This window comes from Podarcis filfolensis (assembly GCF_964270895.1).
Source record: "Podarcis filfolensis genome assembly, chromosome: 12".
Taxonomy (NCBI): domain Eukaryota; kingdom Metazoa; phylum Chordata; class Lepidosauria; order Squamata; family Lacertidae; genus Podarcis; species Podarcis filfolensis.
In genome coordinates, this window is record NC_139614.1 from 17,701,898 (window position 1) to 17,729,864 (window position 27,967).

Below are 27,967 nucleotides of genomic sequence, written 5' to 3' on the forward strand. Positions count from 1 at the left end.
AATGTAAACTTCAAAAGGTTCATGCGTATTCACACACAGACAGACACTCATGCAATATTTTCTAGCTAATGCTTCTGATGCCATATAACACTCACAGCTGCTATATGGAATCAGCAGCATTGGCTAGAAGACCTGATCCTTACAGCACAATCCTATCCATGTCTACTCCAAAGGAAGTCCCATGGAGTTGAATGGGATTGATATAGGACTGCAGTGTTAACCCAGTTTTCCTACAGACAACACCCAAAGATGAAAGTGTGGTATCCTTAAACAAGTTTGAAAACCAAATAGGCAAACATTGTTTCCTACGAAGGTTTAATGTTTAGCTTCCACTGTGATATGTGGCCTTCAGAACAGAATTTTACTTTAGCTGTGTCGAGCCACTGAGTTTGCCATTATTGCATCTAAGTGTTTCTTCTCCTGCTGGCACAACACTTGAAGTTGTGCTTTTATTGATGTGCCATGTCAAGGTCTGTGCGTAGCGCAAATTATATAAACAACAACAGCAGCAACAACTGAAAGGAGCCTGTGAGTTTGCATAACGGCAACCCTGGGTCTGCAAGAATTCAACACGGCTTCAGCTAAGTGATCCATAATAAGCAGCATGGAAGTACCAAGCCTTCAGGGACGATGCAAAAGTTGAAAACAGACGAGAGCTAGTGTGAACTAAATGATGGGGGAAGATAAGCCCTTCTGAAGTTTTGCTAATGATACAAAAGAAACGGAAGGGAGACAATGAAATAGCCCTCAGACAGGACAACAGAGACCATGGATGGAAAAGACCACTTGATCCAGGTTTTCCCCCAATTTGTTCAACCCACTTTACCAGCAAAGTTTATCAGGGAGGCCTGGAGACTCACCTTACATCCCTCACAAGCACTGACGCCATAGTGATATCCAGAAGATTTGTCCTGACAAACGAAGCAGGGTTTGTAAACACGAGGAGGAGGAAGCGGGGAAGGCGGGCTGGGAACAAGTTCTTCAGAACTGGTGCTCTGAGTTTCAATTGCTACAAAGAAAACAAGAGAAGGACGTTTTTAGTGCATTCAGAATACTGGCCTTGTCATATGCTACCAGCTGATCCACGCAACAGATCTCCCATTTCAAATGTAACTTTTTTTCTGGGAGTTGCAACATTTAAGACAGATAATTACATTGGGCCAGTTCAGACATTCAAAACCATCTCTATTAATGTGCCCACTCTGTCCTTCCAGGAAGCATTAATGTGCAGAGCATAATAAATCCCCTGAGCTGCCTGTGGGGTGAGCTTTGCACGCCTGCTTTGTAGAGTGTTGCGAAAACCAGCAAGTGCTTCATTCATTTAATTTATCTGCACCCTGTTTGTCCCCCCAGAAATAGGCCAAGGTGGCTAACAACATCATACTGTAATTAATATAATTATTTCAAAAGGCAATCAATGTGAACAAAATATCAGATTAAAAAATGCAACAGCCAGGCTGCAAATGAACTTTGAAATCAATACTGAAAACACATGAATTCAATTAAAAATTCAGAATGCATAAACAATATCAGTAAACAAGGGGATAATAAGATGCAACCCACGTTTTAGTCAAAAACTTAAACACTTTATGGTCTAGAGCCTAAATTGAGAAATTAACATGACAAATTAGAATACAAAAAAAAAGACATTAAAGACACCTTCCATGAAGAGTGCCTGTGTGTGTGTGTGTGTGTGTGTGTGTGTGTGTGTGTATCCCCATCCACAAAAAGAATATGATTTGAATCTTTCTCCTACACAAAGTCTACTCTGGAAAGTCTTGGCCTAACCACTGCAATCTTTTCAATTATGGGTCTTCTCAATTTTGCAGCCCCTCGGCTTGGCGCCCTGTGCAGGAAAACCGCCCTGCACAGCCATAAATCCGTCGCTGCCAACAGTCTACATCAAGGAACACAATATATACAATACTTTCTATTTTTTTCTGATAGGCTGGCTAAATTGGAAACTACATGCAAGCTCTGCTTAATATCATTATATATGTTATTTTAATATATATTTTATTTTAAGGTGGCATGCATGCACGCACACCTATCTCCACTCCAGCAGCAAACAGACTAGAAGAGGGGTAGGGAGCCTTTGGCCTTCTAGGTGTTGTTCGATTCCAAAACCCATCAGCCCCACCAGCACAACCAGTGCTTAGGGATGATATGAGTTGGAGTTTAACAACATCTGGAGGGCCACAGGCTCCCCATCATGCAAACCTTTGATTAAATGAGCCAAAGCTACCGAGGGCTAGAGCCAACAGAAACCAGAGAACTATGCACAACCAATAAATACAGTAATAGCAAAACATTCACAGAGCCCCCTACTTTGTAACCCTGTCGTGTAAAACCTGCCCACTCATCTCAGGTCAATACAGATAAAAGGGATGCACTTGTTTCATGGCAAATGAACAAACAGTAACAAATTTGCAACAATGCTGATGGTATTATGAAAGAAGTGTATCTCTGGTTCTCATGTATTTAGAAGCACAGTGGTACCTCAGTTTTTGAACGTAATCCATTCCGGAAGACTGTTCAAGTTCCGAAATGTTCGAAAACTGAAAACTCAATAGCCGACAGCTAGGCCTCAGGATCTTGCACTCAGAGGAAGCCCACACGTGGCATGTTCGACTTCTGAGGCGTGTTCGAAAACCAAAGCATTTACTTCCGAGTTTATGGCGTTTGAAAACCGAAATGTTCGTCAATGGAGACGTTCGAAAACCGAGGTACCACTGTACTGTATTATATAATGTTTTTCTGGGTTGCACCACTTAAAACCACAGTGGAAGGTGGGAAGAGTTGCACATTTGAACAATCCTCTGAACACGCAAAGAACACCTTCCAAACTTAGAAAACGAAGGATGAGAAGACTAGACTGGATTATTTAATCTTTTCTATGAGCAGGAAAGGCACTGACTCATTTTATTCTGTACCCACCTACAACATGGTACTATCTTTTAAGGCAGAAATTGCCAAAGTGGTGCCTTCTACAACTCCCACTAGCTCCATCCAGCATGGTCAACCATCAGTGATTATGGGAGTTGTGGAGCAAATCATATGGAAAGCAGCATTTGGGCTATCTCTTGGTCTGGGAAGATATCACTGGTCTCTTCCTGTCCACCATGTATGTCTGTGTAAACTGGGTCTTGGTCCCAAATTATTATCTTCACAATTACGTAAAAGGTTTTCCAGGATGTAAACATCAATGCATTCCATTCCTACAACATGCTGAAGAATGGCATACGTTCTCATGATTCAAAGTGTCAACATCTGCACCAACCATAAAAAATGTCACAGAAAACTATATGATACTGCCAGTAATATTATAGGGGCACCATAAAACTATACACATATTTAGGATTTTGGTGCCTAAAATCCATAATTATTTCAATTCCCTGTGGATATGCAATATATGTTCTTATTTTGCTGTTTCTTGGGGCATTTTGACACTAAAAGGTAGTGCTGAGGCTCTCTGGAGTTATTTTGCCAAAAGAGAATGATTTAAGTGTGGAAGACAAAACTCAACTTGCCTTCTAGCTGCGATGTGTTTTATATTCGCACTATAAACTGAATTAAGCATAAATAGATGTAAACCTTAAGCATAAAAAAACCCCAACCTTAGGCAAAATAGCTAGGTTTGTCTGATGATTCAGAGAAATGGCAAAGCTTTTTATGTAGCAAAAAGACAAGAGCAAAACCTCTACAGAGACTCAAGTATTGGCCTCATGGGACATTCTTCTATTGAAAAACAAATACCGATTCAGATTTGCAGTATATTATATCTGCCACATTTCTTAAATTCTGTCTTTTCATTGACCCCACGTTTCATCACTAGCTACTGTTGATTAGAATTCCAGAATGTCAGGGAGTTCTTTTTTTACAGCTTTTCTTTCTTTTAAAAAAAAACTTCAACAAACAATACAACTGTATAACAGTTGCAAAGTTCAGTCCGTAAGTACAAAGCGTCTCCACACACAGGTTGATGCTGGTGGATACGCCGGCATAAAACTAAGAAGTGGAAACCCAAGTATTTTTGAATTGGTCCCACTCTGATTTACCCTCTGCCACTTTATGGTGCTGTGTAAGATGCTCACGCCCCATGCACTATTCAGCTAACCCCGCCTTAGAAGGTTTCTTTCTTGCTTTCCAGCACCTAGAGATTCTAGCTGCTGCCAGTAATAAGGAGATTCATTCTTCATGCACCAAAAGCAGACTGGAGGTGGTTTCCCTAGTCTAAAGTCAATGTTTGGCAGGTAATGGATTATCTCCTTAATTGCCCAGTCACAAAAGAGTTTAGGGCACCCCCACCACCTATGTAAGAAAATCCCTTTACAAACACACACCCCTCCACCATGGAGATGAGGCGGACTTGTGGATTTGAGATCATCTCTTGGGGGGTCCAGTGCCAACACAAGAGACTTTTGAGCCCTGCTTCTGAGGTGGTTATAAATAGGGATTGAGGCCACAGGTTTTCCCAGGCATGGTAATCCATCTGAATTCCTAAATCCCCCCTTCCATATATCTTTGAGGTTCTTTAACTCACACATGGACACATCAATAAGCAATCTGTAAATCTCAAGAAGCATGGATGTAGCTGGGGGGGGACAGAGGGGAAGCTGCCCCCCTAAATCGATAAAAATACATAGCAAACTGATATTCTGCTCCCCCAACAAAAGGCCTGCCCCTCGCCTAACAAAAATCCTGGCTACGCCCATGCTCAGAAGCAACCTCTTCAAGTGTTGGTTAGCACGAGTGCAGGGAGCTTTAAATACCATGAAGTCCTTCCTTCCGCTTTGCCAGTTAATCTATTTGTGAAGAAATCAATTTGGAGGACCTGGAGCTAGTTCAAATTGGGCCCTCACATTTTCCTTCAAAACACTTTCTGAAATGGGGTGACCTGAGATTCTGAAGAAGCCCCTCAGAATCTCAGCACACCCCATTTCAGAAAGCGTTTCGAAGGAAAATGTGAGGTCCCAATTTGAACTAGCTCCAGGTCCTCCAAATTGATTTCTTCACAGATAGATTATTACTATGACAGAAATCAAAAGATTATCTAAGAGTGTAGTCAGAGGAGATATCCCCGGGACCAGACAATTGCAATACTCTTTCCACACTGACAGTGTAGCCCAGAGGAACAGGTTGCTTAATTTCTCTAAGGCTTCCCAAGTGGGACACAGAAAAGTGTGTGCCAACCAGCCAGTTCAAAACAAACATGTACAATTCCAGCTTTTCAAATAGTTTCTAAAGGAAGGCAGAAGCACAATTTTCTCAATGATAATTTTTGTTGCTATTTAGAATAGGCATACAGTGCTCTGGGAATCGATTGGTGCACAGTCTTGCTGCTTAAATCAATAATCTATTAGTCCTTTTAAATTAAAATTAGGTTCATCAAATGCCCTTGAGAGGTCTCAAACAATCTGCTCTCCTTATTCCAGGCATGCAGTTCCCAAACAGTCTAGGAGAGGATAAAACCCCTGTCATAAAACTCAAAACATTCAGCTCTATCAGGCTACAATGATGTTTTTTAGGCTTTGAGGTAGTTGGGATACATGGACATTAAAAAAAACTGTGCTCCCTGTTTTTTATGGTCCCAGAGCAAACAATAAGACCAACATCCACCACCTACAGTAGTCAAACTGCTGACAATGCGTGAACAAAATTCAGGCCGATGCTAATTGACCTATTGGAATTTGGGTTACTCAAGATATCAAGAGAGCTTTGCAGATTCACAATTCAGAGCCAACTACATGCAGAAAAAGCTACCACTGAGCTCTCTGGCAAAATAGTCTTGAAGCTGATAAATCTGGGGAAATGTCTATCTAAAAGCTCTAAAACAGTAATCCAAGTATTGGTTTTACACAGGAAATAATTAACTGCTACTGAGTTCTATCCATCGCAGCGAAGTATTTATACAACCAGAAATTTTCAGCTGCCAATAGAAATCCACATCACTTATCTCCAGAGTTATTGAACCAGAGGGGCCTGGAATATTCCTGGCTCTGCAATGGATTTCTTATGAATGGACTACAAATACTGTTTTGCAGCCTGACCTCACAGGAAGGGCTGCAACGATCTGTATTGCTCAGTGAAGTAACCCAGCTTTCTCTATGGTGTCAACATCTAAGCAGATGTTGAGTTTTTGTCCATTCCTATCAAGCAGAAACAAATAGGTAATGGTGGGCAAGATGGAGCTTTGAGCAGTCAAGTAAGCAAATGGGCGCAGGATGTGGCAAGTAATTGTTATGTTTTAGGGTTCTCTCTCTCTCTCTTAACTTTGCAGCACGTTAATTCTTAGAGGCACGCAGCAGTTTGCAAGTGGACTACCATCTTCTGCTTCCCCATTCAGTGGCATTCAACAACAGGATCTGACACCCTTAGTGGACAGTGTCAGTTCGTTCATTCATCGCAGTTACATCCCACCTTTTTCTCCAAGGAGCTCAAAGAGTACATGATTCTCCCCACCCTCTTCAATTAATCCCTCAACAACCTTGTGAGGTAAGGTTAGGATGAGAGGCAGTGACTGGCCTAAGTCACCAAGTGAGCTTCATGGTCAAGTGGGAATTTGAACCCTAGTCTCTCAGGTCCTAGTCTGAAACTTTAAAAACTACTCCGCACTGTAATGTACATTCAGCAACATTAGTAGCTGATGTGGGATGCTTCTATCCACTTGGTAGTTGTGCGCCTTGGCTGTGCTAAAGCAGCAGCACTGGTGCCTCTGCAACTGTCAAGTGATGTCCTCTGACTGGGGTCAGCAAACTTTTTCAGCAGGGGGCCTGGTCCACTATCCCTCAGACCTTGGGGGGGGCAGACTATATATATATATATTTGGGGGGTGGAAATGAACGAATTCCTATGCCCCACAAATAACCCAGAGATGCATTTTACATAAAAGCACACATTCTGCTCATGGAAAAACACAAGACAGGCCCCACAAATAACCCAGAGATGCTTTTTAAATAAAAGGACACATGGTGTAGTGGTTAAGAGCGGTGGACTCGTAATCTGGTGAACCAGGTTCGCTTCCCAGCTCCTCCACATGCAGCTGCTGGGTGACCTTGGGCTAGTCACACTTCTTTGAAGTCTCTCAGCCCCACTCACCTCACAGAGTGTTTGTTGTGGGGGAGGAAGGGAAAGGAGAATGTTAGCCGCTTTGAGACTCCTTAGGGTAGTGATAAAGCGGGATATCAAATCCAAACTCTTCTCTTCTTCTCTGCATATAAAAACACACTGATTTCCAGACCGTCCATGGGCCGGATTTAGAAGGCAATTGGACCGGATCCGGCCCCTGGGCCTTAGTTTGCCTACCCATGTGGGACCTATGACAAGAGGGCTGGGTCTCCCTTCCCCCACTGAGTGGTGGAAGTTAGTACTCCGCCAGTGAATTACTGCATGAACAGCCATTGCTAAGAGGAGAATAAAAGGGCTGGTGCTGAGTAAAAGACCGTCCCTACCGTTAGGTAGTGTGAGGCAATCGCTTCAGGATGAGTGGCAGCTTTCTTCCTGAGCCCCATTCCTCTCTGTCGGAGAGTTGTGTGTCGCACATGGACTGCTTGCTGCCTTCCAGGGCAAGTGCTTTAGTAAGAGTCAATGGCCAACCCATTCAATTTCTATACATGGAATGGAGGGAGGCAGTCCTCTTGTCCTTTCTAACATTCTCCTTTCCCTTCCTCCCCCACAACAAACACTCTGTGAGGTGAGTGGGGCTGAGACACTTCAGAGAAGTGTGACTGGCCCAAGGTCACCCAGCAGCTGCATGTGGAGGAGCGGAGATGCGAACCTGGTTCCCCAGATTACGAGTCCACCACTCTTAACCACTACACCACACTGGCTCTCACACTGGCTTTAAATAACTTTTTATTTAAAAAAACCCAGAAGCTTTTCTTTGGGAAATTATAGGGGCAGAACTACCTAAATTTATGTACAGAAATTTATTTATGTATGTTACTAAAGCAGCAAGAATGTTACTTGCCCCAAAGTGGAAAGAAGCAGAAGTCCCAGCAAAGGAAAAATGGATACAAAAACTTATGGAATATGCAGAAATGGCGAAACTTACCAGAAGAGTAAGAAATCAAGATAACAAACTTTTTATAAAAGAATGGAAATGGTTTATGGAATATTTGCAGATAAATTGCAAACAGATAAAAACTTGAGCAGGATTATTTCAATAACCTGCAGTTTCACAAGAGTATATATTTAAAGAAGATAATTACCATACTTTTCGCTCTATAAGACGCACCAGACCACAAGACGCACCTAGTTTTTGGAGGAGGAAAAGAAGAAAAAAAATATTCTGAATCTCAGAAGCCAGAACAGCAAGAGGGATCGCTGTGCAGTGAAAGCAGCAATCCCTCTTGCTGTTCTGGCTTCTGTGATAGCTGCGCAGCCTGCATTCGCTCCATAAGACGCACACGCATTTCCCCTTACTTTTTAGGAGGAAAAAAGTGAGTCTTATAGAGCAAAAAATACGGTAAATGAGAAAATTAAATGAATTTGGATATGCAGAAGATATTAAAAAAATAAATTTAAGGAATCACAGAAAGAGGGGGAAGGAAGTCAAATTTTGAAATGTAAAATTGATTGTAAAACTAATAAAATGTATAAACTTGAAAAGTATAAATAAAAACTTTTTTTAAAAGGAGGCTGGTTTCGCTATAGAGTCTAACTCATTTGACAGGTTGCCATTCCAATTCTCTGCCTGTAAAATGGGAACCGTGACCTACCTACTTCACAACGTTTCTCCGAAGGAAAAAGAAATAAAGATGATTAAAGCATTTTGCACAGTAAAAAAAATTTGATAAGTATCTAAAGGCGTTGCAACACTGGTTCAAATGAATTCAGTACCTAACACATTATAAAACCAGGTCCTACTTGCAGGGTAAGAGGCTTAAATCCAAAAGAAGGGTGCTTTGTACAGAAACAAAGTACAAGTCTGAACAAAGCAGAAAGAAAAAAAGAAGGCAGTTGTAGGTGTGCACACAGATGAAGCAAGGTTGCCAAACAGCTAAAGAAATAATACAATTCTAGAAACAGATTTCCTCAAAATGAGTAAATTAAGTTTATGTTGCTGCTGTGCTCTACAACCTTAACTCGCCAAGAGGCACCTGAGACCCACTTAAGAATTCCTTAAACAATAGCTTTAAGTCACAAGTCTTCACATTTGATTGTTTTTATAAAGTTTAGCTAAAGCTGTAGATAAGATCTTTAAGTAAGTGAAGTGTGCTTTACAAGAGCTAATTTACTGTTAGTGAAACCCTGCTGACAGATAGAAGGGTTTTAATGTTGTGGCTGATTAAAAACAGGGCAAGCATTTATGAAATCTCTTTCATTATATATATATATATATATATATTACAACAAATGTGGATTATTAAATGCTGGGTTTTAATGTGGTCTCTTCAGGCAGCTGAGCCTTAAAAGAATAAGAAGTTGTAAAGCAAATGGCATTTCCTGGATAGCCCCAAGGGAAGTTGGAACATTGAGCTCTGAGTCCCTAGTGGGATAGAGCAATTTCAGCTAATTAGGGTGAATGGCAAAGTGTTGCATTTGGTCAAAACATTCTGTTAACCCTCATTTTTACTGGCACCAAATAAAGAGTCAGTCTGGATCTGGGTGTGTGGTGTGCGCGCACACAAATTCACTCCAGAAGTGCAAAGCACACGGCTCACATACATTCGACAGAAAGTCAAAGGAAACGCCAAAGTTCAACTAGAGTACAAGTAATTAGAACCAGATTCTTTGCAGCTTGTATGTGTGCTTCATTGTAGAAGTTATTTATAAGCTCCAAACAGAAAAAAAAAAACCAATATCATTTAATTTTCATGTCTAGTCTGGAGCAAAAAAAGGAAAAGAAAAGAAATCTGTTTTAATAATCTTCCAGGAGGAGAAGAAAAGTCTATGCATCGGAAACACAGAGCTTACCTATTTTATTGCACTTTTTAAAAAATGCACATTTCAAAACTCCAATATAAACGAAGGTTCCAAAGCAACACATGATTTTCCCCTTCTGCGGCTTCAAAAATAAATAAAACGTTTTGCATATTTCTGCTAATTTTATGCTGCTGTTCTGGAGTGAAGGTGACATTGGGAATGCAACCACTTCAGCGGGGTGAATAGAGGAGAAACAAAACATTAGCACAGAGAATTGCCAGCCTTGACTTGGTAACCTGGCCATGACCCTGGACGGAGTGTGTGTTTGACCCGGTCATAGAAGGGCTCTGGCTGAGTCCTGCTGCCGGTTTATGGTGACTCCCTGCTATTCTTGCCACCCACCTACAACAGGTGCAGATCGCAGCCAGCAGTGACGACAAAACAAAGGCCGTGACAGGTAAAGGCTTTGATTCCTTTTCTCTTTTTTGGAAAAGATTTCTTCTTCGGTAAAAAAGACTGTACGAACGAATTCTAGAGCCGGAACCTCTATCTCCATCCTTAGCATCTCAGCATAAAGTATTTGCAAATGTGCAAGAACTATACAGCCGTACCTTGGTTGTTGAGCTTAATCCATTTTGGGAGCCCGTTCGACTCCCGAAACGGTTCAAAAACCAAGGCGCAGCTTCCGATTGGCTGCAGGAGCTTCCTGCACTCAATCGGAAGCCGCAGAAGCCGCGTCCGACTTCCGAAAAGCTTTCACAAACTGGAACACTCATTTCCAGGTTTGCGGCGTTCGGGAGCCAAAACGTCCGAGTACCAAGGCATTTGACAACCAAGGTAAGAATGTACAAGGCTTACACAAAACATTCTGCAGCGTGGCATGACCCAAGATATGCACCCCAAAAGCCTTGCAACGGTCTAGACTAGAACCTTTGAACTGCCAGAAGCTACTGAATATCATCTCCCATCAGCCTCAGTCAGCATAACCAATGGTCAGGGATGATGGGAGTTGCAGTACGTATCTGTAGGGCCATAGTTTCTACCATTCCTGGTGTAGCTTCTGCACAGGCACAAAGCTTGGACCAGGGTGAACTATCAGAGAGAAAACAGCGTTTTGTACGTAACTTCTTAATTTATATCGGCTCCTTAATTTATACTACCCTCCCATCCCAATTTAAAGTTCTGAGAGCTCCTGTATCTGTATCTGTGATGGCAATTAGACTACGGCTGGCGATTAAAACTCAACATGTTGGAAGGACACACCCCTTCATTATCTCCCATTTGTCAGCTGTAATAGGTTCATGCATTTTCAGCTATTACACTCATCTTTGTCGCTAAAACTATTATTCTGTGAAACACATCATTTTAATTTTGGCTCATAATTTTCTGAGGATCGATTTAAGCTGCAGTTTGGTTCCTCCAGACAGGTTAGTGTGTGTGTGTGTGTGTGTGTGTGTGTGTGTGTGTGTGTGTTTTAAAAAAGATCAGAATCAGCTAATTGCTCTATATACTATAGTTATATGATGGGCCAAAAGCCAAAAAGTGTGTGCCTGTGTGTGTGTAGTCTGACTTCTAATATGGCAACTTACACTGTAGTTGTAAAACCAGCTCTGGAAAATTAAATACATTGATTTTTCTTTGGTTAAGCTCATCCAATTTTCTTCTTCATTTTATCTGTGGAGTGGGGGGGGGGTTAACACCATCCTTGAGACCAATGTAATATTAGCACAGAGACTTACTTCTGAATAGGATTGTGCTGTAAAACTATTAGCCTTGAAAGTGTCACAAGACTCTCTGTTGTTTTTGCTGCCACAGATTAAGATGGCCGATCACTCTGGAATTTGTTATATAGCATGCTGAGTTCTTGCAATATGCTTCCAAGTACTGGACTCGTCAAGATTACCAAACATAAACACATCATTAAATACTTAACAACAGGCTCCAACAATTGGGTTTGTTTCAGTTTAAAATTACACACACACACACACACATTTTTCTCTCATGCTACATCACAATGCTCAGGCATTTTTAAACACTCTGCAATAAATGCTGCTACACTGGGATCACCGACCCTTTGAGGACTCTAAGCACAACAGGACTCGCACAACAGCTATACACACCCTGGCAACCACACATAACACACTCTCTCCTCGCCCTCTTACCAGCAAGTAGGCTTGAAGAAAGTGTTGTGTGTGAATGTACTTCCTGAAGAGTACAGATGAGGTGGGGATGGCTAATACTCACTCTGGCTGCAATCTCCAGCACCTGCAACAAGCAGGCTTGCAAAAAGCCTTATATTGGAGACAACTGAGCCACCCCCTTCCATCCCCAGGTGTGACTTTCCTGGCTGAAAACATCCACCTGTGCCACAATTATGTTTGAAAGAAGCCTCCTATTGGCTAGAATAGATTAGCTTCTTTCAAGATGAACTTCAAGGAGAGATGTGATTTCAGGGCAACCTCAGTTTCAGGGTGGAGAGTACCGCTCAGGAGGTTGCGTTTGGTCGCCTCAGTTGCTGCGGCCTAGTTTGCAGGACAAAGGTCCGTATAGTTAAAGCTATGGTTTTTCCAGTAGTGTGAGAGCTGGACCATAAAGAAGGCTGATCGCCAAAGAATTGATGCTTTTGAATTCTGGTGCTGGAGGAGACTCTTGAGTGTCCCATGGACTGCAAGAAGATCAAACCTATCCATTCTTAAGGAAATCAGCCCTGAGTGCTCACTGGAAGGACAGATCGTGAAGCTGAGGCTCCAATACTTTGGCTTCCTCATGAGAAGAGAAGACTCCCTGGAAAAGACCCTGATGTTGGGAAAGATGGAGGGCACAAGGAGAAGGGGACGACAGAGGACGAGATGGTTGGACAGTGTTGTTGAAGCTACCAGCATGAGTTTGACCAAACTGCGGGAGGCAGTGGAAGACAGGAGTGCCTGGCGTGCTCTGGTCCATGGGGTCACGAAGAGTCAGACATGACTAAACAGCAACAAGTTTCCAGGATGGGGAATAAGGGACCTCTAAAACAGTCCAATAATTTACTCATTTATTTTTTTTTGGGGGGGGGGAGTTTAAAAGGGCCCAGACGTCTCTAGACAGTACAGCAAGGGGTGACAATTGCAACTTGCTCTGTTTCCTTATGTGCAATTGCAGCATATGACACTTTTAAACAAGAGCTTCTTTCTCAAAATGTGTCCCATTGCGTTTTCCAATCGACATGGCACCCCTTTAAAATTACGTTAGCGCCATATTCTCCATTCCCGATTTGTTCCTGCAAAGCTTAGGAAGCTGTAAGAGTATGAGTAAGATCCTCTTCCATAATGCCTTTCATCTAGAAATTGCTACTTTCCCATTGCAGTAGCGTAACATTAACCATTGGAATCATGTATCAGCAGCTACTGGAGTTAATGTGAATATTGACCCTGGCCCTGTGACAGGAGTATATCTTTTTGTAATGCTGGTCCGCATCAGCCTCTCTGAGTCAGAAAATAAAGAGGAGCGCCTTATCAACATGCCGATCTGCTGGAGATGTGTGCCTGCTTCCTGTAATAAATGTGGATGCAAACTCATCGAAACCCTGACATTTGTTTACCTTCCCGCATTTAAAGGCTTGTGCATTCTTTAGCAATGCATTTCAGCTGACTTGCTTATTTTAAATATCTTTGTTGACAAAAAAAGATCCAAGGAGGCCTGCGAGTGGGACTCACATGGTATATGCCCCAATTTTGGTATCTGCTTCCAAAGCAGTTACTCCACTTGGCAAGTTAATATATCTGCCGTTTCGGGGCTGTTCTGTAGCCCTTCATCCCCATGGATGCTGCTTCCCAGCATAATTTGTTTTTTTCTTTCTTTGCCCTTGCCATACTTTTTAAAAACTGCATTATGCTTTCATCTGATGTCAATGACAGATGAAAGCATAATGCAGTTTGGCTTTCCAGATTTGCAGAAGTCAGGGCTACCCACTACCTCGCTGAGTCCTTCCTACCCTGCAAATCCTGCTCCTTCTGCTCCAATTAAGCTGCATGGTGCAGTTTCTTCTGCAGTCTGTAATAGCTGGGATGCTAAGTTCGGAAAGGAAACCTGAAGAGGCAACAGGCACAAGCATAAAAGCAGCACAGGTTTAGGACTGCACGCTAATTAGAACGCTACTGACCTGATCAGAATTTTTGGCTTGTTTGTCAGAATGCAATGCTAGAAAAAGTTCCAGTCAACCCGTTTTTGCTACTAATGAGCGTGTATACAATTGCATATGCCCCAGGGACTACTGCTGAATGTAGTTAATTGATAGATGAGAATGTATATTGTAATGGGGTTCATGTTTGTTCGCTGTGGGTTCGGACGCTACTTGAAATATTGTTGCCAAACTCAGAGTGAGGACTCCCAAGGTGAAGGAGGTGGATTCTGTTGGTGCCATTTTGAATCAAGATGGTGGACTGAAATGTGGGTTCGCCCCCCCCCTTTTTTTGCATAATGGGCCTCTGAACTTTGCCCAATTTGGTGGGACACTTCCAACCTGCCCCAATTTGACGCCTCCTGAAATATTGTCACTAAACTCAGTGCAAGGGTTCCGAAGGTGCAGAGTGGAGTCTTTGGCTGCGTTTGGATGCCAAGCACCATTCAGAATCAAGATGGAAGACCTACCTAGGTATAGGGAAACCTTTGAGCTGGTAGAGCAGGTAAACTAATGGGTACCATTGTGCGGATGAGTGAAATACTTAGCGAACAAGAACAGAATTATAGCTAAGATTCTACCGTATTTTTCGCTCTATAAGACACACTTTTCCCCTCCTAAAAAGTAAGGGGAAATGTGTGTGTGTGTCTTATGGAGCAAATGCAGGCGGGAGGCTCTGCTCAGCGCTCCCTTTAAAGAGCCGCGTGGAGCGTGTGTGCGGCTCTTCGGGGCTTTTCCCCGAGGAGGGAATATCTCACATTTGAGGTAAACCAAAAAATCATAGCATGCTGCTCTAAAGAGCAATATAAAGAGATTATATTCCTCTTTTAAACAAGCTCTGTCCATAATTTTTTATTAGTTTTGATTGCTAACACATTTGCCATAAATGTGTTTTAAATTCTTTCAGAGGAACTCTTCCTACAACATTATTTATCACACTTTGCATCCTGGTTTAGAGCCAGAGAAAATATGGGAGGTTTAATACCTTTAATACATTTTTCAGTTGTCCAATATCACACAGACAGACAAAAATGTCAGTGTTCTAATCACATGTAGTAAAACTCACCTGTCAAGTGATATTTCATGTGGCATTGCACTTCTCAATTTCTGTGACTGTTTAATTATAGAAATGTAAAACTCCACAGCATAGTTCAATCCCGAAATTAATGCACTGACTTAATGATCAGAGATATTTCAAGGTTAGTGCCACATTCTTTGAAAATTACAGATCATCCCAATTAATTGGGATGCCAGATGCAGTGATGTGAAACTTTGATTTCCTACATACCTTCCTTTTCATGTTCATTGGAAAGGGTCATTTAAAAACCCAGCAGAGATGTTTAACTGAGTAATATTTCAATTGCTCAAAAAAACAAGGGGCAGTTTGTATCTTTCTCCTTGGATTAAATCACATAACAGTGTACTCACAATGCTGAATTATATTGATATATCACATTTAGAAGTGTTCTCCCCCCATAGATGTTTTGCTTTCTATTACAATTATTAGTCTCTAATAATAATGTAGAGACATCACCTTGCCAACAAAGGTCCGTATAGTAAAAGCTATGGTTTTCCCAGTAGTGATGTATGGAAGTGAGAGCTGGACCATAAAGAAGGCTGATCGCCGAAGAATTGATGCTTTTGAATTATGGTGCTGGAGGAGACTCTTGAGAGTCCCATGGACTGCAAGAAGATCAAACCTAGCCATTCTGAAGGAAATCAGCCCTGAGTGCTCACTGGAAGGACAGATCCTGAAGCTGAGGCTCCAATACTTTGGCCACCTCATGAGAAGAGAAGACTCCCTGGAAAAGACCCTGATGTTGGGAAAGATGGAGGGCACAAGGAGAAGGGGACGACAGAGGACGAGATGGTTGGATAGTGTCTTCGAAGCTACAAGTCTGACCAAACTGCGGGAGGCAGTGGAAGACAGAAGTGCCTGGCGTGCTCTGGTCCATGGGGTCACGAAGAGTTGGACACGACTAAACGACTAAACAACACAACAATTATTAGTAGTATTATAACCATTTCTAAGTTCTGATTTACTCATTTCTCTAAGGTGTGAAGGGCTTTAACTCAGCAGACTGTATTCAGTGAAAAATAATTTCCTGTTTACAAAGCAAAGGGCATCACAAAGCAGGTAATAGCCCCATTGTTCGGAGCAAGTTGCTGAGCTGTTGTCTGCAGGATTTATGTTTTGTCACTACTCAAAACAAAACAAAACAAAACAAAACAAACCAGAAATCATCAGCGCACTAGGCAACTGCTTAACTAATTGGCCATGTCTCATCTTAGGGTCAGCCAATTTGTACAGGTGCATAGGGTTCTCTATGCAGCAGGACAAAGTTATTTTTAACAGTTTCTTATCAAAATTTCTGCTGCTCCCTCCACAAATTCTCTGGAGGTTCATATTCAGTTTTTTTAAAAAATGTAAGGGGGGGTTTACACTAATGCTGGGCGATATATACATCGTGATATACCACCAGCTAAATATTGCAATAAATAACAATAAATAAAAATCCATTACATAATTACAAAGTTCATCGTTAAAAAAACATTAACCCCACAATTGCCACCAAAAACTACAATAAAACAGTGGCCGTAGCAATCAACTGTCTATTAAAAATAAACAGCTTACTTTATCTCAAAGACATGTCTTCAAACCATGACTAAAATTCAGCAAAGAGGCACACAACCAGATCTCTGAAGGCAATGGCCTTGAGGTCAGAGTCAGAGGATGAGCCAGTCTAAAGCTGCCGTGCTGCTTGATGGTGAACTGGTCCAGTCTCCTGACATAGAGCCTAAGGCTGGTGGCTGGGAGTTCTGTGATCCTGGAACTCCTGTACAACTGCTCCTATCCAGAGGAACATAAAGCGCAGTAAGTGGGATGCCCCAGAGAGGAGAAGCGCCAGTCCAGGCGGTTGGCCCTTTAAGGATCTACTTTCTTCAGGCAAGAGGGCGGAGCAAGGGCTGGGTGAAGAGGCCCTGTGTAAGCAAGTGGCTCACTATGAACTGTCCGTGGTGCTGCATTCACCATCCCTGCTGTCTTGTGTGCTGTGTCTGCCTTGCTGTTCATGTCTCACTGCCCGGCTACCATTCTCCATGTGTATTGACTACAGACATATAAGAACATGGGCAGATATAAAGTCTTGATGTGCTTGACAAAATTGGGTGATAAATAAAGAATAACCATTCCTTCTAGCTTACTCATGGGGGCTGTTCTCAAAATCAATGGGTAACAAAACCAGACACGCAACTTTAATGGATTAGTCAATTTGATTCATCAATTACAATTGGGAGGGGGTTTCAATTAAACTTAGTGCTCCAATTTATCAGGCAATGACCCTCCACCATCACTGTCAATGGTAACCTGGGTGCCAGTGTTTGCCAATCAGGGTATCGAATACCAATAATTGATTATATTGATTTTTATGTTTTTCATAGTTTTTATGGCTGAAGTGCCGGACAACTAAAATGGGATGTTCATCTGATTGCCAGTCACCTCTAGTATCAGTACCAAAAGGCAACAGACACAGAGTGCTTCCCAAATGCTTTATTTACACTTGTATTGATTTAATAGAATTTTCATAAGCAATATTTCGCTACAATATGCCAGGAAGGAAGAGGAGGGTGATGAATAAGTTTTACTTGTCTCCTCCAGCATTTAGAGTGCAAAAAGCCATATGACTGTGACAAAGTGCTGCTAGTTCAGTTCTGTAGTGGGCATATTCCAGGCATCTTCAGTGGTTGGCACAGCAGCAGAGACTTTAGCCAGGGTCTCCAGCTCCTCTTGCCTTGAAGACCCACCTCAACTTCCGCCTATGAAGAACCTATTGGGACCACATCATGTGCCTTCGGCCCCTCAGGTTATTCTCTGCCTCTTCTGGAACCTGACCCCTAGAGAAAATTCCTCTTATGAGAAATCTTTGAGCTGGTAGAGCAGACGAACTAATGAGTACCATTGTGCGGATGAGTGAAATACTTAGCGAACAAGAACAGAATTATAGCCAAGATTCTATTTGATTTTACTCTTAGCAAAAAGGCAAAGGTAAAGGACCCCTGGACAGTTAGGTCCAGTCAAAGACAACTGTGCGGTTGCGACGCTCATCTCGCTTTCAGGCCAAGGGAGCTGGCGTTTGTCCAGAGACAGCTTTCTGGGTCATGTGGCTAGCATGATTAACTGCTTCTGGCGCAATGCAACACCGTGACGGAAACCAGAGTGCACGGAAATGCCGTTTACCTTCCCGCCGCAGCGGTACCTATTTATCTACTTGCACTGGCATGCTTTTGACTGCTAGGTTGGCCGGAGCTGGGACAGAGCAACGGGAGCTTACCCCATCGTGGGGATTCGAACCACCAACCTTCCGATCAGCAGGCCCAAGAGGTTCAGTAGTTTAGACCACAGCACCACCCGTGTCCCTCTTAGCAATAAGGATACATGGCTAAGAACAAGCATGCAGATTTCATATGGTGGCTTAGAAAATTTATAGCCTTACCAAGGACAAAAAGAGTTCATTTGGAAATGAGTCATTCCCACTACCAAGCCTAGATTTCCAAGTTGATTTATTTGGTTGTTTTGTTTCACTAAGTGGTCATAAACAGATGAAGCTACATTCTACTGGGACAGTCCATCTGAAGCTCCCTTGCATTATTGGCCTGTGTGGCTCAGTAATGTCTACACTGGGAAGATGGCAACTGTTCAGGGTTTCAAACAGGTATATTTCCAGCTCTACCTGGAGACACTGGCAACTGAACCAGGATCTGCTTTCTAAGCCTGTGAACCAGCACTTAAGCTGGTTAGAGATAACAGGGTGTTTTATGGCAGTTTCAATATTTACAAACCAGTTTGTCCAATCACTACATTCTATTGTTTCCTCAGATAAGCAGGACCCCGGTGAACAATTAAAGCTTTCAATAAATAATCTGTAAGCACATTCATTTGATTTACTGTTATTTGATACAGCAGTTAGTTTCAATGGGGCAGTTAATATTGATCATGCAAAGCACTACACACAAACATGAAACACTTCCAGAACTCCATGGATTATTACTTTTTATCTGCCACTCATCACAGTTACTTGTAATTGTAGTGAGATTTAAAATCAATAATAATTAGTGTTCTTGCACATTTAAAAGAAAGGAATAGGGTAAGTTATGTTTTGGTTTGGGCAAAAATCAGACACAACCAAACACCTAAACATACAAGGGCAGGGGAAGTTTCTGGAAGAATATTAGTACAGCATGGATAAAAAGTCAAACACGTATCAGACCAAATCAAGAAGAAAACAGCTTTGCCAGGATGTGACTAACTTGGGAGTTATGTAGGCACCAAGATGACAGCAGTGACAATGACACCATCATTTTGAAGGAGGAGGAGGAGGAAGAGAAGAAACAGTAGTAGTATGGGAGATAGAAGTACAAAGGCAATCCAGTATGCCAAAGCAATTATGACCAACAATAACAAATTTGCAGACACAATTATCTATCTTCAAATTAGTACACACTGATCTGTGCAAATGCAACTTCGTTCGTTCCCACGTGTTTTATTACAATACTGCCAGTCGAAAGCTTGTTAAACCAATTTTGATTCAGCACTGACCCAAAGTAAACATGCCCAATGGTTTGCCTCCAGTTCTGGAAGTGGAAAGACTCATCATGATACAGTGCATTCGGTAAGGGGTTGCTTGTGCTGGTCTCCAGTTCTTTACAGCTAATACTGGCAGCCGTGTACCTTTCTCCGCTCTTCTGGCAAATGAAACTGTCACTCCACTAGAGACACGCACTGAAAGCCGTTTTTTCTTGCCAGAAATAACAAGGGATTCACTGTATGGGCAATGTTAATTTTTCTCCTTTGAAAATGAACGGGAATGTTGCCACTGATACAGCAATGAAAAAAATCCATCCTCTAACAAGGACACCCATTCCAATTAAAGGGACTAGCAGAGCTGCTGTATGTGAGATATTGATCTATAACCAGTACTCTTCACTGGTTCTGGTGCACATAATGCGAATTTAAGAAAACAGCGGTATTCTAGCTGTTTCGCTACTGTAATAATTCTAGATAATTAAAATGTGATTTCATTATTAAACTGCAACAAGAGCTCTGTATGAAACAAACCATTCAGAAAGATTTCTTTTTCATCAATTATTTGTTATTTATCTGATGCAACAATATGAAAGGCTGATTAAAATGTATGATTCCATATGCAGTTTCTCGTCATTAAGGCCAATGGAAGCATTTTGAGGACCATAATGAAATAATTACATTTGCTTTCAAGTATTCTCCTCTTCAATAATGTACAGCAATGCAGCACTAAATTAAAACATTAGGAACTAAATTTCACTTGCATCTATTTCCATTTGAGCTAATTATATCCCCAAGCTTTCCAACAAACTAGGCCCTAAAAATCTTTTGAAGTTGAAATGGCCCAAAGAAAAAGACTTATAGTTAACAGCTTTGATGAAAAAACAAAGGCGATTCAGCCTCAGATGCCTAAATATTTCAAGGAAATAAAATATATATTCAGGAAGAAAGTTGGGCAAAATTCAGGGAATTATTTAAGTATTCAAGCATAGTTGTTTAAATGTGCATGTTGTGATTCTGGCTCCATCTATATTTGGCACTTCTGCATTCCCCCGAACAAATTACCCAGAAGAACTACTAAAAAATGGGTTCAGTACCTAATTTGGGTTCATGAATACTTTTCAGCTCTTCAGTTTAATTATGCTCAAGATGTTAGTTTTTGGTTTTTTTAAAAAAAAGGTTTTGTAACTATTTCAGCCACCATGAAGCAGTTTTGAACCAGTTCAGGCCTTCATAACTTACAATATCTTCCAGTTTGATAGTAGGCTACCAGCCAACATGACAGATGCTTGAAAGGCTCCAACTTTATGCACTCCAGGTGTATCTCAATGACCTACTTGGAACCCCAAAGAAAGTTGTCTCTTCAATACATATTGCAGGATGGGGGATCACGGCACCTGGGCACGAAAATACCTGTTTGAAACCCTTGTCTGCACTATACATTTAAAGCAGCATCATGCCACTTTAAAAACAGTCATGGCTTCCCTCAAAGAATCTGGGGAACTGTAGCAGGGGTTTTTTAAAAGGTACTGAGAGCTGCTGGAATACCCCCGCTCCCCTCACAGTGCTACAATTCCCACAGTTCTCTTGAAAGGTGGATTGATTGTTTAGCTATGTACTCTGAAAACTGCAGCTCCAGCTATAGGATTTTTAATACAAATTCAGCAATCATTGTATTCAGTTTTCATGAAGGAAAATTCATTTTCAGTCTCAGTTAGTGCAACCATTGCGTGACTTTCCGGATGCAAATTGTTTGAGGTTTCAAATATCAAACACAAACACATGAGTAAAGGTAAAGGTAAAGGACGGTTAAGTCCAGTCAAAGGCGACTATGGGGTTGTGGCGCTCATCTCGCTTTCAGGCTGAGGGAGCCGGCGTTTGTCCACAGACAGTTTCCTGGGTCATGTGGCCAACATGACTAAACTGCTTCTGGCACAACGGGACACGATGACGGAAACCAGAGCGCATGGAAACACCGTTTACCTTCCCGCCACAGCAGTACCTATTTATCTACTTGCACTGGTGTGCTTTTGACGGCTAGGTTGGCAGGAGCAGGGACAGAGCAACGAGAGCTCACCCTGTCACAGGGATTCAAACTGCCGACCTTCTGATCGGCAAGTCCAAGAGGCTGAGTGGTTTAGACCACAGCTCCACCTGCATCCAATAAACGCATGAATACTCTGCTGCCCCCCAGACATGCTGTGTTTGGCTTATCTGCTCAGGCATGTTCACCCTGGAAATTGTGGCATTCTTGTTGTAGGATGGGAAGGGAGGGATGAGAAGAATGTCACCCTTCTCCCCCATTTATAAAAACTTGCGCTTTTTTGTAAATGGTTTCTGAGGGAATGGGAAAGGCTGAAGCCCAAGTCATGCACATGTTCTGCCCTGTTCCTGCCCCGCTCCACTAGTTAGAACAAAAAAAGCAGAAAGGTGCAGGACATTGGTCAGGTAATATGGAAGGATTGTTAAAAATCTGCTAGCAATCAAACCAGCCAAATCCATGCACTAAACCTCCCAGCTAGAAGCACGTTGTGTTAAAACACTGATGGGATAGCTCAGTCAGTAGTGCATGAGACTCTTAATCTCAGGGTCATGGGTTTGAGCCCCACAATGGGCAAAATATTCCTGCATTGCAGGGGGTCGGACTAAATGAGCCTCAGGGTTCCCTTCCAACTCTACAGTTCTGTTATTTTGTGTTGTGATGCACAGCACATATGGCCCATGCAGCCCATCTGAAAATGGTACGATGCCCAGGGAGGAAGCCCCATCCCAAGTAAGTAGAGAGCAGAAGCAAATTTTGGAGTATTTTGTAATACTCCAAAATTTATATATATATATATAATACATATTCTCATCTACTCTATATTAATTGCACCAGTAATACTACTGCTCTGTATCATGAAGCTCAATTGAGTCATGCTCCATTCACAGATACGCTTTGCAAGAATGGGAAAAAGCTGACTCATTTAGCACCCTGAGTCTGTGTATGCAACAGTATGGTGTGGAAATGAATCACCTGTAACTAATGTAGTGTTGAGTATGCCTAGCAAATTAACAAGTCAAAGCCAAGCGATAAGGATTCTATCAGCCAGTTGAAATCCCATTCAAACAGATCCAAATGTTATTCTTCATCTTAGGGCAACAGTTATGTTTTGGAAATGGATCAAAACAAGAAGATAACTCTGTTACTGCCAGAATTTGTCTGCCACACCAGTTTTTATTAATAGGAATAGCTAATGCGGAGTCCACACCCTCTGGAGTACTATAGTTCTGCTGCCAGTCAGAACTGGGATAATGAACAATTGGTCTAATCTGGGATAAAGGAGGTTATGCAAACATTTCCAACCCTCAAATTAAACTTTTATATGCCCAAATACCAGTGGTTAAAGCAGCAGCCATCTCAGGTGTCGCCAGTGTGTGTGCACAACACACTTTCCATTATCAATTAAGTTCTGGGAATAAAATTAAATTCCTTTTTAATTCAAAAAGAATTATCAACACAAACTGAAATTATTGCAAATTATTGAAGACGTGAACTATTGAAGATGCTTACTTTGAGCAACAAATACACCACTGCTGCTGTTTCCTTCTTGGCCATCAAAAGTTTATTGTATGAAATGGGCTGAAACGTTTCTTTTCCTCACACTAACGAAGATTACGGAAATAAAACTGAGCTGGCATTCCGTCACAAATGAAGACAGCTTTAAAGAGGTGCATCTGTTAAAATATTTGAAAACAGGCTAAATTGACAGCTTGAGTAAAAACAACGGAAATAAGACCAAAACAAACGAGACATGCTACTGAAATGGCGATGAGAACGCATTTGAAACCAAAGGAAGTTGACTTTGTGAAACAGAAGGCTATGTGAAGCTATGTTGGGTCCATTACACTTCCCAGAGCTTGAGCTGCCCTAAGCTGAAAGTATAGCTAAAAATGTTTGTCTACAGGCAAACAGAGTTCCCTTAGTCCTGGCTGCTTACATCACCCCATGCAACAGGAATAACTATTTTTCTGTGTAACAAAAAAACATGCCCCCCACCCCGCTGCAAATAAGAATTTTTGATCCAGTAACTCAGTATTGTTTAGCCAAAGAGACTAAACTCCCTTCTGCTACAAACAGCACACTTTCTTTACATTTTCCTGCACTATTATACTTCCAGAATTTCTGGGGAAATGACACGTCTCAGATGTAATCCTGGGCTTATTTACACAAGCTCAAGTACCACTAAAGTCAAGGCAGCTTATGCATCCATAAAGACAGCTATTTCTGTTGCATAAAAACAGTCAGCATACCAGGACTCCAACCAAACAAGTCATAGAAACCTTTGAATTCCACCTCTTTGCAAGTCTTCAATCTTAGGTGGATCACAACTTTTTGTTTAAAATCCGTGTTGTGAGCCTTCAATTGCACAACTGCAGTCTTCTCTGAGCATTTGAGATTTAGGGAGATTTAATTCTAAGTAAATGTACAAAGGTCTGGGCTGTTAAATCCATGTCTTCAAAAGCAATTATACTCTGAAGTCTATTATGATGTGTGGGATTGAAGGAAAGGGGTGTATTCACTAGTTGTAAAAAGGCTCCCGTCTAAAAATAACACCCATATTCATGAATAAATGTTATGTTCTAGATACTTAAATGTGGGCACTCAGCTGCCACTTAAAGCTATACATGTTGGAGTTGCAACAATATGATTGGAGTCCTTTGATTTTACTCTACAGCCCTTTATTTGTTAACAAAGGATAGGAAACAAGATACAGTGGTACCTCGCAAGACGAATGCCTCGGAAGACGAAAAACTCGCAAGACGAAAGGGTTTTTCATTTTTTGAGTTGCTTCGCAAGACGAATTTCCCTATGGGCTTGCTTCGCAAGACGAAAACGTCTTGCGAGTTTGTTTCCTTTTTCTTAAAACCGCTTGAAGAGGTGCAGTTGCGACTGACCATGCTTCGCAAGACGAGAAACCTCGCAAGACGAAAAGACTCGCGGAACGAATTAATTTCGTCTTGCGAGGTACCACTGTAGATGTATTTCATTGAAGGGAAATCTGAAGGGAAATTCCACAATGATGCAGACTGACTTATTGATAAAGCCCAAGCATTGAACATCAAAATTCACACAGAACAATAAAACGAAGGCAAAAGAAAGTATCTGCAGACCTATTTACATGTTACTCATGCGTAGAGCAGGCAGAACTTTTAGCCTTGTCCCCGATGTTGTGTTTTCTTTCCACGACAGTGACTTCAAGGGAAGGAAGTGGACCACTCTATTCTGCCTTGGTCAGACCACACCTGGAATAGGGTGTCCAATTCTGGGCACCACAATTTAAGAAGGATGTTGACAAACTGAGACATGTGCAGAGTAACCAAGCTGATCAAAGGTCTGGAAACCAAGCCTTATAAGGAACAGTTAAAGGAGATGGTTACGTTTAGCCTGGAAAAGAGGAGACTGAGAGCAGGTATGATAGCCATGTTCAAATATCTCAAGGGCTGTCACATAGAAGAGGCAACAAGCTGTTTTCTCCTGCTCTGGAGGGTAGGACTTGAACCAATGGCTTCAAGTTACAAGAAAGGAGAGTCCAACTAAACATGAGGAATAAATTTCCGATTGTAAGAGGTGTTTAAGAGTGGAACAAAGGCTGTGGACTCTCCTTCATGGGAAGTTTTTAAGCAGAGGCTGGATGGCCATGTGTCATGGATGCTTTAGCTGAGATTTCTGCATTGCAGAGGGTTGGACTAGATGACTCTCGGGGTCCCTTCCAACTCTACAAGTCTATATGCAAGCAGGACACCCACACAGCCAGGCTCCCTGATCATATGGAGTTCAGCTGTGTGGGTTTGGCTTTCTTTACAGACAACTGTGTACAATAGGTCCACTTTGAAAACAGCTTTCTTTTCAGCTCGGACACATCTTTTATGTAGCCTTTAGGATGCACTGGGAAAATGAGGCTGCAAAGGCACAAAAGCAGCATGTGAAAGCTTTAATTTTATTCTAATTGACTGGGTTTCAACTTCTCTTGGCAGTATTCTTTTTAGCTTTGTTTTTAGATAACATTTAAATGGACTCCTGTTGGAAATGTTGGTTGACCTGATTGACATCCTATGCCCTTTTAAAATGTGGCTCTTTTTTGGGGGGGGGTGTTATGTTATTCTTGTTTTGATTTTATATATTGTGATCCTTTCTGTGAACCGCCCTGAGACCTCCGGGTATAGGGTGGTATATAAATTCAATAAATAAATAAAATTTAAAAAAATGTTTTGCCTAGCAGCTTTTCTCAATCTGTGTGCGAGTCTGTATCTTGCAGCCTGCTTTAAAGCAGTTTCCATGCTGGAAAGCAGACACAGAACAGGTTTGCCATAGACACACCCACTACAACAACATCCCTACATAAGCCACTGGAAAGTTCCTCTTTGCTGGATTTTATTTTATTATTATTTTTTGCCATTTAGCAGTCACAAATCTGTATCCTGTTCACTGACTATGCTTGTCAAACCCCACATTGATTTTGGAGCCCAGCTTGTTGGGGGAAAGGACACATTGCCCAGCTAGGAATTCAGAGATAGGCATCAAAACATTTTGCCACGGGTTCAAACGCACTGTTATTAACACGAACTCAATCTGCCCGCTGTATAAAACAGCAACATGGGAAACGTAAGAGACACAGCAGTTGAATTCTAACGCTGATGCACTTTGTGATTAGAGTAAGCAGGCAACCAAAGTCATACGTAGAGCAGCAGCTTGGGGAACACACACTTGGGTGGTGTATGTAAAGAGTACACTACTTTTCCTTGCTTTATTAGCATGAACATTACGCTAAATGTGTCAGATAAAAAGATGCTCAAATTCAGGAGTGCCTTGTACAAAACTAGAGGGTGCTTTGCTTTGGCCACAGTTTTAAAATGAACAATGAATTGGGCCTGCCATATCAAACACAAGATAGGGGGTGGTCCTATTCCAAACTTCATAAAGGAGGTAATTTTCAAGATATTTGGCAGGCGTTTTAAGTTGGTTGCACACAGCCAAGCTAACGTAAGGGTTTAAGAATTAAGCTCAGTGCAGGGTTAAGAAAAGAATGTGGCTTTCCCCACCCCCACCCCCTTAGTGTATTATTAGCTCATTTGCATGATTTGGTATGTTAATATGTCCTATGGGCCTGTTTTGTACATTTCATATGTACAATGGATGCAGGTAACGTGATTCCGTAACATGTCCACTTTGCGAATGGGCACAGAAGGAGATGCGGGGAAAGGGTAAGATTTGTGTGTGTTGGAAGAGGGGAGCAGTTTGTGATGAAAATGTTGTTTGTTATACTATAGGAAAAAGCTGATATAAACTGTTAGCTTTTCAAAAATGTAAAGAATGCTAACTTCGGCATCAATGTTTTACATGCATGTGCACCTGTGTGTGTGACTGTTTTAAACAGAAAAAAAGTTTGATAGTCTGGAGGAAAAAAAACAAGTTATACTGTGACATAGAGAGAAATTCAAGACACTCAGATTTCATTGCTTTTCAAAAGTGCATTAAATTAGTTTGGATCCAATTAAAGTACCCGGGATCAAGTGTCTTTTAAGAAAATTTGCAGCAAATAAAAGCTTCCATTTAATCTCTGCATTAGGAGCTTGCATTGAAACTTTAAATAAAGGAAAGGTGCATAAAAATAAACCTTGCCTTCTGCAGCTGAAATGCAGAACTTGCCAACAGCACCTGCTGCAATTCAATACTTAGGAATGTAGATTTCCAGGCATGCACTTCAATGTGTTTGTTTTTACATTCTGACTGGAGATATGAAAGATAATAAAGCATTGAGTTGTATGTTAGGACAGATGTTTCTGGGCTTGCTTTTTTTTTTTAAAACCGGGATAGCATAAGAATTCACAAAGTCCTAAACATTACAAGCCGCCAGAAGTTTAGCAATGAATTTTTATGGATTGCAGGTTTTGTTCACAGCAGGTTTTATACAGAACTGCAGTCTATCATCTTCATTTAACATAAAATCTTACTGGGAAGCTTTGTTATTCCAAATTAAGCACTATTAAGTCCCATTCATTCCAACGGAGCAATTCAGGCCGTAACACTAAACACACTTGCAGAATGGGGCTTACTGGGTAATAACACAGTGGGACCTACTTCTGAATAGACATGCATAGGATTGTGCCTCACTTTCTCACTGAAATCAACAGTATTTAAAAAGCTCAGCAATGGGTGACATCTAACGAAGTCATACTAGGAAGAGAACCACTGACATAAGTCAATTAACTTTTTGTGGTTCTGCTCTGAGAAAAACTAATATTGGCTATCATCCACTGACTGCTTCAAGTGCTTTATTTTTAAAATGTGTAATATCTGCAGAAAAGCTTTTCTTATT

The 27,967-nt window shown here is 41.5% G+C and overlaps 1 protein-coding gene across 13 annotated transcripts in view; it reads right to left on the minus strand.

Moving 5' to 3' along the window:
• RARB (retinoic acid receptor beta) overlaps window positions 1–27,967 on the minus strand; it is a 341,400-nt gene that overhangs the window by 76,786 nt on the left and 236,647 nt on the right. For all 13 annotated transcript variants that reach the window (XM_083578114.1, XM_083578115.1, XM_083578112.1 and 10 more), the window contains one exon: window positions 861–1,009. In XM_083578114.1, coding sequence (XP_083434240.1) covers window positions 861–1,009 — 149 coding nt within the window. The remainder of the gene's footprint in view (window positions 1–860; window positions 1,010–27,967) is intronic.